Below are 13560 nucleotides of genomic sequence, written 5' to 3'. Positions count from 1 at the left end.
TGACTTATAGACTAAGGTCGCGTTTTATAAACGTCAAGGAAAAATAAACAAACTAGGAAATATTCAGAATGTATAGACCACTACCACACATCTTACATTTTAATGGTACTATAGTAATTCATCATTTTGCCGACATTCATGTCAATATACACGAAGAATCCTATAAGGGTGTGTGAAAATCTTAAATAGATACATACAATAACCATTCGGTTAAGTACGTGCCCACTTAAGTGTGTCATTCTATTAAGTGTGCATTTTATAGAGGTCAAAATCCAGTTCAAAAAATTTACTTTGTTTCATGACGAAATTACATCAAACCAAGTTTGAACTATGTTCTAGACACCCAAAAAATAACAAAAGGAGTTTCTAAATAAAATAAAATAAAAAACAATTGTTACATGATGGTGGGTGGGGTCTATCATGTGGGTGGGGTCCGTTGAAAATGAAGCAAAAAATGCAATGTAAAAATGAAAACAAATTAAGGAGTGGTAGACTCTAGTTGTAGCGTCAATGCGTATGTTTGAGTCTCGTGTGTTGTGTGTTTGTGTGTCTCTCTCTATGAGTTTGTGATAAAGAAAATAAACATTCTACTAACCTAATTATCCATTTCCTTTTCTTGGTGATCTGATTTTCTTTCTTTCTTTCCCTCCCTCCCTTTTTTGTTTCATCTCCTTTTTTCTCAAAGAGTGTAGAAGTTGCAACCTGAGCTTTCTTCGTAGTTCTTCTCCTCTCTTTTCCTGTCTCCTCCATCTGTACTACAATTCCTTAAACATGTCACCACTAGGAAGAAAATGCAAGACAAGATCTCAGTGCATCCAAGATAACAAATGTATTCCTCAACCCTAGCAGAAAGGAGAAAACTAAAGGTAATCAAGAATTGGGAAAGAAACAATGCTCAGGAAGAGAGTATGTTGAAACGAGAAATGTTTCAGGTCAATTATATCACATAAATTCATCACTTTTCTTATCAAGAATTGTATGATTAGAGCATAGAGGGGGAAATTTTCAAAAAAACCCTAAAAATTGTCAGAAAATCCTTAAGTGCGCACTTCTTCCTTGCGTTCAAAGTACGCACTTAACCGAATGGTTACTGTATATCACACAAGGATATTGATTAACCGAAGTCAAATATTTTTTATGATCATAATGCTCAATCAAGCATTCGACTTTGGTTGAATGTTAGCAACCCTTTTTGGAGAGATGTTGGTGAATCCTTGAAAATGAAAAGTATACAAATTAATATGACTTGTTAGTCAAAAGAATCTACGCTTTTTACTCCAATTGAAAAAGACGAAAGAGCGTCACGTGGGATGAAATTAATTGAATATCCATGAGAAAGAACTTTGGAAGTTAATATTCTTAATTATTGTTTTTATTACATTAATACATGTCAATCTCAATGAAAATGAGAAAGGAGAATCCCGATGTAGAGTCATGAGTTTCTTTATTGTAAATAGGAAACATTGATGTTCTAACCAACAATAAGAAAACAATTAGAACTCCAACTTTTTCCTTGCCCCTATTTCCTAGGGAGAAACAATCTAATATGATAACCAAAGTGGCCGACTAATGATACACCATAACGTGTGCTCATATCAATATGCATGGGTGAATCAACAAAACAAGATCCCCGTTTAATTGTGTTCAATGTGATACTGACCTAAAAAACACTCTCACTTGATTCGACAAGGATGATGGTACAACTCATGACCATTAAGATTATTTACCTTCATACGATATCGATATTTTACTTCTCGTTATAAAGTGTGCACTTGGAATTGTTATCTTTTAACAAAGCACATTCCTTAAACGAAAGTTAGATATGAAGGTCGAGGATGTCATTTCAACTATGTAGAAGGCTCCACTTAAAGGAATCTCAAAGGAAGTACTTCTATGGAGCTACCGAAAAAGCTTCTAATCCTTCTAGTAGCTAACTAGAGAGAGAGAGAGTATAGTGATATTAGCCCTCTATGCATAAAGTGGAAAGTTTTGTCTATTTTTGAATGGCATGATATCTTATGGAGAAAGTGTGTGATAGGTACCAAGTGGGTGTAGATGAATCAATAAAGGTTTACCTGACAAATATGAAAAGGTCATTCAGTCAACCCCTACATACTCCAACCAAGGTCACCTACCAAAATAATGTAGGGAAATTTCGAACCCAAGTTTGTGGGTCAATATCAATATGGCCTACCACTGTGGGTTGAGAGAGATGGAGGAGGGTGGGGACGAAAGAACTTCCATAGATAAATGCACAAACAAATTGGCCTTGGCGATCATATGGGCGGAGTATGGATTAATGCCTCTGGGGTAAGGGGGTGGGATGTTTTCTATGAGCTTTTTTTCAAGCGACGTCGAGGAACCCCTTCCATTATCACTCGAGGGCAACACTTAACAAATTCTTTGAATTTTGTTGTCGATCAATGATGATGACATTGTATGGAGATAGATAAATTACCCATCATGCTGACCGGTCGGTTCTCGGCGTTTTGGGCGACTTACGGGCGGGCAATGTGGAAAATGTCTCGACTCGGGGGCTTTTGTCTTGACTTGGGCGGACAAGCCTGGAACCTTCCCTAAGAACCTTCTGTGGGGTCTAACCGCAGAAGCCCTCTTTTTTAAAAGAAGAAGAGATGGAGGGGTACCCTCCATAATAATATATAATATACTTTCTCTACTTCCTCTTTATCAAAGACAAGAAAATTAAGTGATAAGTTTCTGAGGTGGGCCAAATGTGCAGTGAAGCGAAGAGAGCTAATCAGACAGAGACGCAGAAACAGAGTAGCACAGAGAGACAGCGGGGCTCTTGGAATTTAACACCTTGCCCTCTGATCATTTACTTTAAAAAAAATCCCTAATCCTTACTTTCCTCCTATAATGGTGTTCGGCTTCTCAATCTGGATCTCCCTCCCTGTTCTCATCCTCATCATCGCCGTCCTCCTCTGCCTCTTCTGCTTCTGCTGTCGCTGATTTCTTGATCTGGTCCGAGCTCCCATTGTTATCTTCAGGTAATTATATTCCATTTCTATGTCCTTACTGTGGGATGCTCTTTCTTCGTCCCATAAAATTTTGATGGTATGTATATAACCACCCATGTCTGTGAGTGATGATACAAAAGGTCCTTTTGTGTACATGCCTGTGATGCCGATATATCGACTGCACATGTTGTCGTATCAGGTCATGTTGATTACACATGGTAGATCGCGTAATGCAATGCTTATTGCACATCATATCATGTGGGGTTATACCTAGGATGTGAGTGCACATGATGGCATGTCTTGTGATATGATGTTGATTGTACATCATCCCAAGCAATTATATCTGTGATGTGATGGATTGCACAATGTTGATTATACATATGATGTTATGTGACATCAATTGCATGACGATTCAAAGTCAGGTGATCTGTAGTTAATTTCATGTCCAAGATGTGACAGTAATTGCTCATAGTATGATTGCATGCGATGCCAATCACACATGAAGTAATTCGTATGCACATTCTCACTAGTGTATCAGAGATGTGCTTCATTTTGATGAAGTAATCTATATGCACTTCATTAGAATGATATCAAAATGTGCACATATTGATGTAGTAATTGCATGGTTAGCATTAGATATGGCTCATTTTTGTGTGAAATGAGACGATTCTTATGTTGTTGATATTAAAGTTTAGAAGTGTATCAGAACAGAACTTTGTTGTTATGATGTCAGATCAAATCAGCTTCATTTTGGTGAATAAAGTGGTTTGAGGTTAGAATTGATGCTGGAATTGAATCTAAATCATTGTTAATTAAGTGATGTTGTGAGAGGCTCATTAAGAGCACATAAACCTCGTTGCCTTGATTAAAGAGTATATTTGTAAGTTCTGAAAACATAAGAGCATCCTGGTAAGAATCCAAAAAGAGGAAATTTGGTGTTTTGCCCTATCAAATTTCTCTAATTATTTGCTTTATTGTGGACAAGGTCAAAATACCTATAAAGTCTCGTTAGGTACATGTACATTATGGATGTATGAATGAATGATACATTTGAATAATGTGTTCATACATTATGCCCCTTCTCTACAGGGCAAGCTCAAGAAGACTCGACAAAATGGGCTTTGTGGTGAGTATATGGATCTCATTTCCGGCTCTATTGATCGCGATTGCCCTCTGCTGTTGTTGTTATCTTCTTGGACGGAGCCACGCAAATAGTAAAGCACCACCACCTAATGCAACTGATCCCGTCGAGGCTAAGAACCCTCCACCAGTTTGAGATATGGACATGGATATGTATATGTTTGGGTACATGTATATATGTATTTACATGTATGCGTATATATATATACGGGCATCCACTCTACTACCATCACGAGCATCGCCTATCTAAGTTGATATATTATCCCTCTTCGTTAAGGAAATCCATCTCGCAACATAAAGATATGCAAAGCATAGCATAAATACATATTTTGCTCTTTCACAAGGTAATGTGCCTTTAATGCCCTATCATTTTAAGTACCCTACCCATCATTATTTGCAATTTGAAAAGCATGTAATTGCTTGAGATAACAATAAGGCATTTTCTTATTCCCTAGGAGAATTGCAAAATGCCATGTCCAGCTCACAAACATATTGATACAAGAATGAATATTGGTTTTCATTCTTCATTGTTGGTTTAAGTCATTCATGAATTAGGATTTCTGGCTCCATTTCAAATAAGATTTTCAATTGAATAAATGCTTCCCAACCTCATCAAAATATCATGAGTATAGATAATTCTATCAAGATGAATTAAGCAAATTTGTGGATGGATGAAGCAATCCAGATTAGCCTTCATTGGGATAATTTACATTGCTGCAAATTTGCATATGTGGTTTAATCAGTTATACACATTGCAACTCCTATTTGCAATGACATAGTCATAATTGATCATCTACCTAATTGTGAAATAACATTTTTCAACTGGCTATAAATTGCTCACTACAAAGGTTGAACATGGAAGTTTGATGTGAAAATCTATACGGAAGTTGAGGTGATGCATATGTGATTGCAATTAAATATGTAATTCTATAGCTTTGTTCATTTGAATGCGATTAAGAGGTGTTCACATGTCATGTTTTCTAATTTGTGATGGCTTATGATTTATAAATAAGATGGTGTAATGGTAAACATTATGCATTATAACCGCAAGATTATAGGCAGACAATCATATTATTGCCATTTTAAAAAGCATTCATATATTGACTTTGAGATTGTTACATTTGGCTTGACTTTTGACTAACAATGTTTTCCTTTCTAAAAAAACTCGATTTCCCACAATACAAGGTTGATTGTGATGGCATTGCTTTCAACGAATTCTAGTTCTCACTTAACCCAAAGCTAGCAAGGATATATTAATGGTATATTTTGAAACTTAGCAAGGTTGGATTGATTACATTTTAGAATTGAAAGTTTATGATAAAGTAGGAATGCATGAAAATTATGATTGAATGGTATTCATCGTGGAACGACGCTCTAAAGCAAGTTGTTTTATTATGTGTAGATAGTAATACAAAGGAGCAACAAGTACATGCGAATGGCCAAAGTGCTTTTGATGTTGCTGACGAAAGAACTATGCAAAGATAAAGAAAATATTGTGTTAGCATTTGCATGGTACTAATGGGAAGCAAGGTTTGAGCAATTTGCGATATTGTTGGGGGGGGGGGGGGGTTGTCTATTAGTGAGGACACATCTTGTCTTAGATGGTGATGTTGTCTCGTGGTGATCCCATTTGCCAAAGATGGGATCCCATTAAGGTTTTTTTGTTCACCTCATTGTTTTTACTAAGAGCATTGGTAGCGGGAGTGGGTTCCTTCTGTGAAAAATCAAAATAAACCTTCAAACTCAACTGAAATTTTTTGTCAAGTCATTTCTTAAGCAACTTTTGTAAGACAATTGAGTATATGAAACATAATTTTGTGTTGGGTTTGCTTTGCTTTTAGATTTCAACAAGAATTGAGGTTTGAAGAAATATCATATCACATTTCTTGTACATTCTTTCAAATCAAGTTTAGATGCTTTGCCTCAAGAGCATTAATTGCTCTCTCTCAATCACAATGCATCTCATAGGCTGATTTTAGTCTCTAATAGATGTTAAAGCATCATGTATAAGTGAGGAGATTTGTCAATGATGCATATTTTGCCTTAAGTGAGTTCGAGACACTTTGATACAATGTGTTGTATTCGACCACATTCAAATTTGCTTTCAATGAATTATTAGTCCACTCCTCCGTAGACATATTTTCACAATCACAACATACGATCTTGGTTGCCACACTTACAAGTTACTAATAAAGTTTCTAAATATATGTAAAAGATGATTCATTTTTGGTCCCATATATGACCTATGAGGAAAACTATTAAATCTATCATCCTCTTTCATGTATACTAGTGTGTGTGTGTGTATTAAAACAACATGATCACAACATTACAAAAAAGGCTCGTTGTCAACCTACTTAACACTTACCTCTCGTTGTACGCCATGGAGATCATCAAACAAGAACCCCTAGTTCACAACCAGTTGTACCATATCCCCAATAACTAACATAGTCAAACAATGCCATATATGAGGGGGAGGGCAAAGATTTGGCTCTTTGAGGAAAAAACCCATTGAAAATAGCTCTGAGTTTTATGTCTCTCTCGAAGGCACAATGCTTTGGATACACTCATTTTCATCTCATGCCTCACACACACACACACACACACACACAATATAGCCTCATATGATTAGGCTTTACTTCTTGTCATATGCTAGTTCTTGTTTAGAGTTGACGTAAAGAGGTGTTCATCCAAAAGCAAGCTGGCACATGGGGTGGGTATGTGTTAGAAAGATGTGTATCCATGTCATAGGAAGTGGAGAGGTGGAGGAGAGAGAGAGGGAGAGAGAGAGCGAGTATCGTAATGGAGTCATGGTGGGCCATGGTACAAGGAGGGAGGATTGGGGTAGACTCGGGGGGGTATTTGGGGAAATTCCATGAAAAGAATGAGAGGGGTATTTCGGGAAATTCCATGAAAAGAGTGAGAGGGGTATTTGGGGAAATTCCATGAAAAGAGTGAGAGGGGTATTTTGGTAAATAGAGAAATCCACTACCCCCCTAAATGTATAACAAAAACCTAATACAGTAAGTAAAACATACGCCTCTGCAAAAGGAGGCTTTCCCCCTCATTCATCGATCGATCGATCGATCGATTCCTGTCATTTTCCGTCCAATTTGTTGCCACAGTCATCATGTTGAGCAGAAATGTCTCATCCAAGCTTCGCGTCCTCCGACAGAATGATTTAGGGTTTCTGCCCGCTCCTTCTTCGCCTTTCTCCACCAAAGCCAAAGACTCCTCCTCGGCTGCGTCAGACCTGCAGAACCATATCCATGGTCAAGCTCGAAGCTTCTCTTCTTCGTCCACCACTGGAACTCCTCCAAGAAAGAATCCTGCCCCTCCTCCTCCTTCCTCTGCTTCCTCTGCTCCTCCTGGAACAGACTACGTCACTCTCTTTCAACCTTCATATGGAAATGCTCTAACTGGACTTGGTGCTTACACTCCAGGTATTCTCCGTCATTTCTTTACAGAACTTTCTGCGGGAAATTTCCTTTGTTTTCTCTTCATCAGGTCGATTTTTTTATTTCTTTTCTCGAATTTTTCTATATATTTCTGTTTTTGACGTAGAACTGTGGTCTACACGAAAGTAAAACAATGGAGTAATAGCTCTCACTGGACATGGTGAGAGACGCTCTCATTGGACATGAAGCTCTTTAGCTGTTCAAATATTGCGTTTATTATTATTATCATTATTAATATTGTAGGCTGCATTGTTGCTGTGCAATTTCATCTTTAAGGCAAAAGATTTTGCATGTATGTGCCCTTTGAATTGTTCGATTTCCAACGTAGAATTCTTTGGATTAGCTTTGAAATTTGATTCTCAAGGTAGAATATTTTTGTTTTGACTTAGAATCTTCAAGATAATTGTTTTTATTTCTCAGAATCTTCATCCTGAATGTAGAAATTTGAATGGGTTGTGAGAATGTTAAGAATTTCATTTCCTTATGCCTTAGGTAATGTAATCGCTTCTTTGGAAAACTTATCTTTCCAAATGTTTCTATTTTCCTCTTTAACTTGCATTGTTTTCTCTGCCATGGCATTTTTTTTTGCCTTGAATGGTTAAAGTAGAAATGCGAATTAATGAAGGTGTGCCTTTAATGTGGTTTGGGGGGAATGTGCAATCATCTTTAGGTTAGAGCTCTTGTTTTCTAAAGCTACTGCATATGATTTTTACAAATACACAACTGTGGAGTGAATAATGTTTACATGTTTGTTAGTTTCCGTTTTGAAGCTGTGTTCTTTTATTGTTGGAAGATCTGAATGGATGAAAATTTTTCTAAACATAAAATGGTAGATTTCATGGATTTTGCATGTGTAGAGCTCTTGTTTTCTAAAGCTACTGCATATGATTTTTACAAATACACAACTGTGGAGTGAATAATGTTTACATGTTTGTTAGTTTCCGTTTTGAAGCTGTGTTCTTTTATTGTTGGAAGATCTGAATGGATGAAAATTTTTCTAAACATAAAATGGTAGATTTCATGGATTTTGCATGTGTTTAAATGATGAATTAAAACTCTTTTGTGCAGAATTGATAGAATTATTTGTATTTGTTGATGGGTTAAGTTTTTTATGCTTCCGATGTGCAAGTGGTGAAGGTGAAACATATGAAATGCATCATATGTCTCAAATTGAAAAGATTTATCGAGAAACATTCTGAACTTTTGAGTTTCACAAAGCATTATTTCTTTAATGCTGTTTAGTTTTACTGCGTGTTATATGTCATTTCAGCCTGTTGGAGATGGTAATATAACGATTCATTTTATGTATGATTGCTTTCCTTTCTCTTTTGTATTCATTTCTCTCTCTCTCTCTCTCATGCCCTTGTGCATGCAATAACTTCTTTGAGTTGCTCCAGATTTGTGAGAATCTCATCATGCTCAGGCATGCCAAACCCTCTCTTGGAAGATTGGGGAGTAGCTTTATGCTTCCCTCTTAAGAACTTGCATCCATTGAGCCATGCATGAGCCATCTCCAGCTTGCTAAACACGAACCAGGTTTCATAAGTTTCAAATTTCTTGTCACCCTCATGGGGTTGGTGTGGGTGCAGGTGCACACTGAACATTATTATTCTGGAGAGTGATTGAATCACGTTTATTTTTTATAAATGTTGAAACTTAAGTCTTAACTCGGTGTTGATGTGAGTGAGTATATCATAGCATCTTGTCGACAATGTTATGCGTGAAGTTGTTGGTAGGCTTACTGGACTGGGACTGCTGTGGTTGCATAATTTCACGGCTGAACTATTCTGTTTTGTGAAGATGTTTTCTTTTTTCTCCAGTCTTTTGGTATGTAGGAACTCATGCTTTTACCATTGGTTTGACCATTGGTTTTTTCTCCAGGGAGTGCTTTGAAAATCTATCCACTTCCTCGATATGTTTTGAAAGAGGACATTCTGAAACACTTGAGTGGTAGCAGTATTCAACCGGATAATGTGAAGTTTGTCTATAATGCAACATTCAGGCCTGATTATGTGTGAGTTTTTGCTTCAAAAAATTCATCTCTTATAAGCATATAATGCAATGAAATTATTCAGGTTAAGTGTGTGTGCGTTTTTATTAAATTCATATGCAAATAAAACAAATATTGATATTCTCAAGTTAAATGAGATATAGGCTTGTCAATACTGTTGCGAGAAGCATATTTCCTCATTAGACTTTGCACTCCAGCTCTCTGTTTTAGGCATTACGTTTGATGTTTATGTGCAAATACTTTTCTGAACTTACAAATCCAGGTTGTCTTTGGTTTGCTAAAAGTCACTCAAATATTCTTCATTGGAGTTAATTACGCATGTTGAGTTTGTGTAGGTATTATTATTTTTTGGGGATAGCAAAATATGCATTCCTCTGTATTTCAGCCAATAATTCTCTCTCGCTCTCTCAATCTAAACATGACTGAAGTGCAAAAAGAATAGAGTGATCTTTGATCTGAAACTATCAAATTGGATAACTGAAGACCATGGGTCAGCCCCACAACATCTCTTGGTAGGAAGATGACCCAGTATAAAGTACACTTTTTCACACATTGTGGTTTGATTTATAATCAGGGCACAGTTATATGGACATATATCTATACCATGCATTGTAGTGTGATAGGACTGTTGTTTTACTGCTTGCACATCAGTTAGAGATTGAGGTAGGCATATGTGCACGAACAAGAAGAAAGAACTTGCCAATTGTGTCATTAGAAAGTGGTATTTGAAGAACACTATGTTTCATTCGTGTTGTTTTTTATGAAATAAGATGGAGATACCGTTGCCTCTTTAGCCAGGGCTTCGGTCCATTGTGCAAGGTAATAGAATATGAAGCTTAATGGTTCGTGGGGCTGTTCTTGCTAGAACTTAAGAGAGGCATGGAGAAGTTGTTGGACAACGATACAACTACACAAGCTCATCAACAAAGAACAATCACAATTTTCTTTAGCCCCATCACTCCTCCTACAAGTCAATCAAGGGTTAAACAAATGAGCTCTTGACCAAGACATTGCAAAGGGGTTACAACAAATCGGGCAATAGTGGACGGAGGCCCTGGCTTCATGGACCATGATCTTGCTACCCTTATCAAGTAAAGAACTTGTTTCCCACCATCACCAGTGCTTCCCTCACTTCAGAGATCTCTCCGTTTTGGATCAACCTATGCTAGAAACTTTTTGAAGGCAAAAGTATAATCTTTATTACTTGAGAATCTTACATGAACGGACAATGGGATTCTCTAGCCTCTCCTATTTTACATTTATTTGGTTTGTTCTCAGGGATGAGACAACATTTTAAGATGTAACCTCCTATTGTTTAGTCTCTTAAAAGACATTAGTATATTCCTCACCTTTTGTCTCTTTGTTGCGATTTCTGACCACAGCCTTCCTCCACAGTCCGCTACTGAGTTTTAATTTAAAAACTTTAAATATTTCAAACATTGGAGAGTTCAAATGATTTATTCTTGAAATTACAATTACACTGTAGGAAGTCTTTCTAGAGTTCATAAATGAAATCCATTCCATTAATTAGAATTAAAAGCCTTTGACTAAGTGATGGAGGAAACAGATGCTTCTGAAAAGCTATTAATTGATTGCATTGTCATGCTGAAAATCACAGGCAGTTTGATGTTGAGTCAGCATCGTCCCAGAGACAAATAATGAAACGATTGCAAGAAAGAGGTCGTTTAGGATGCAAATTTTTAAGGGCAGAAGTGGTATGCTTCATTTTTTCCCCCATATAATTTTCTTTTACAGCAGTGCTTATTTTTTAATTCTTAGCAATGGGTTTTCTAAACTGCAGTCACCTGCGCATCCTTGGACTTTTGTTGATGCATCACTTAAGGATGCTCCACGTGGAAGGACGGTAGGAACATCCATGTGATATAATTTGGTGGTGGTTCAATCTGATTTGGTGGAAAAAATTACTAACTCATTTGGCTATGTTTCGGAGTAATTTGATTGCGGTGTTCTGCTTCCCCTGAAAATATTTTCATATATTATAAGACATTATACTCTGAGTAGGTTTTCTAACTAATTAATTAGGTATCGTTGAGACAACAGCTGCATGCCTAATCTAACTGCACTGATGTTAGGGCGTTTTCTGCATACAACTGAGAAAATGGAAGAATTATCATGTTACTTACATGTAAATGCCATGTTTTCTAGAAAGCCTCTAGTGTTATAGCACAATTATAGTTTATATTGGGTTTAAGGTAGTCGACCCACATTTCCATGAGAATTTTAGAACTCCATATACCTTCTTCTTTCACTATCTCTACACCTGTTGTTGACCCACATTTTCATGAGAATTTTATAACCCCATATACCTTCTGCTTTCATAAGAAAACAGGAATCAGCTTAGTAATTAGAGAATCCATAAATATGTGCTGCAACACACGAAATATCATCGTCTGTATCAGGATATTATGAGACTTTCAACTATGTTCTATATGATGTTTGGACTGCTGCTTAATATAATGCAATGACATACTATGATCTAACAATGACACTTGTAAGATAATTCTAATACAGGTTAATTAGTATGGAAAGAACAGATAAGAGTAATATCCTCCCTCAACAAATTTCAGTACTACATGACGTGGAATTTGATCAGTCATTTGTTATGTACATTCATCACTTTTTTTTCTTCCAGTTGGTGATGTACAATGTGGGTGCCAACACGGATTATGAAGATGTTGAACGCTTCTTTGCTGGATTTGACTATGATCCAAGTCATGTGCGCTTCATAAAAGTGTATGTAGTGATTTATTTGCTAACAAAACTAATCTTTGATTGCCATAAAACTTCTCTAATACAAACTTTAGCACTGCTTTTATGCAGATCAAATGAGCAAGCACAAAATAGAGGTGCACAAAGAAGGCCTATCAGTTATCATGTTGCAGTTGGGTTCACCACAAAACTTGAGGCATTGCGTGCACTGCGTGAGAAGTCTGGAGATTTTTGTGGGAACATGTCTGTGAACTTGAGACTGATCCAGTGAAGAAAATATGTTTGGCTGCATGTAGGATAATGCTGATGGTTAGGTTGGACTCTTGCTGGACCCTTTTTGCAATGTGATCTGCTGGTCCTTTTATGCAATGCCGATGGTTGACCTCAAAGCATACATTTATGATCTGCTCATTACATCGAATGATCTATTGTAAAAGCTGCACTTGAATTATCTTGTTGTTTGCTAGTGGTGAAGGTAATGTTAATCATGAATGTTAAAAAGTAAATAAAACGTTGTTTTGTGCCATTGATCTGCAGTTTTGAGTAACCATGATGTATTCCACTAGATCTCTTTATTTTGAGTTAATATAGATACATTTGTGGTTGCTTTATTTTCTTCAACCATTAGGATTGACCAAAGACATTTTGATAAACAAAGAGGTCAAGAATGGAAAAGAATGATAGAGATTGGAATGCCATTAGAATATAGAGCAGTTGTACCACAATTGTATGAGGAACATGGTGGACATTATAACTTTAGTGTTAATACTAAAATCTCCACTAGGAAGGGTAAGCACATTATATGCCAATGTGCTATTTTTGTGTAGAGAGTTTTTACTACAAAGTAATATCCCCATCTTAGGAAGAAGTCACATTCGAGATGATATGCTTATTTGGTCCCATAGGTCAAAATTGACTTTGTAGTAGACATTATAAAGTATATTTAATACATATTCTAATCTCATTATTAGAAAGAATGATTATAACAAATATAGGTAAATTAAGGTTCTCAATATGAAACAAAAAAATCATTGTCAGTTTCCTAATAATCAATAATAATGTTCTTAATGCAAGCAATCAAATGTAGAACCAATATTTATTGAATGAGTTGTGAGGAGACATGGCATCCAAGGTTGGTTGGTGTATGTTTTACATTATGATGTTGATTGCATGTATCTAGGTGTCATTTGGCAAATTGGACAAGGTGAGGAATAATCTCCATATTTGGCTCTATGTGTGTAATAGA

General features: G+C 36.5%; 1 protein-coding gene and 1 long non-coding RNA gene across 2 annotated transcripts; both read left to right on the top strand.

Moving 5' to 3' along the window:
• Nucleotides 1–2718: 2718 nt before the first annotated feature.
• On the top strand, nt 2719–4687 carry LOC147859782 (uncharacterized). The gene is made up of 2 exons (XR_015530201.1): nt 2719–3008; nt 4068–4687. It is a non-coding gene; the product is annotated as an uncharacterized LOC147859782 (long non-coding RNA).
• A 2488-nt stretch (nt 4688–7175) lies between these two features.
• Nucleotides 7176–12840, top strand: LOC147859781 (Ribosomal protein S24e family protein). Its single transcript, XM_087324824.1, has 6 exons — nt 7176–7558; nt 9455–9587; nt 11203–11299; nt 11386–11448; nt 12238–12338; nt 12426–12840. Exons 1-6 carry the CDS (start codon nt 7246–7248, stop codon nt 12583–12585), a joined length of 867 nt encoding a protein of 288 aa, XP_087180950.1. The 5' UTR covers nt 7176–7245; the 3' UTR covers nt 12586–12840.
• The last annotated feature ends 720 nt before the right edge of the window (nt 12841–13560 follow it).

The sequence above is a fragment of the Azolla caroliniana genome, unplaced genomic scaffold (genome assembly GCF_043228905.1).
Source record: "Azolla caroliniana isolate FFs.n. ecotype wild unplaced genomic scaffold, voAzoCaro1.0.p SCAF_9, whole genome shotgun sequence".
Classification (NCBI taxonomy): Eukaryota; Viridiplantae; Streptophyta; class Polypodiopsida; order Salviniales; family Salviniaceae; genus Azolla; species Azolla caroliniana.
Note: the sequence above shows the minus strand (reverse complement) of the source record. Positions and strands in the feature narration are given on the sequence as shown.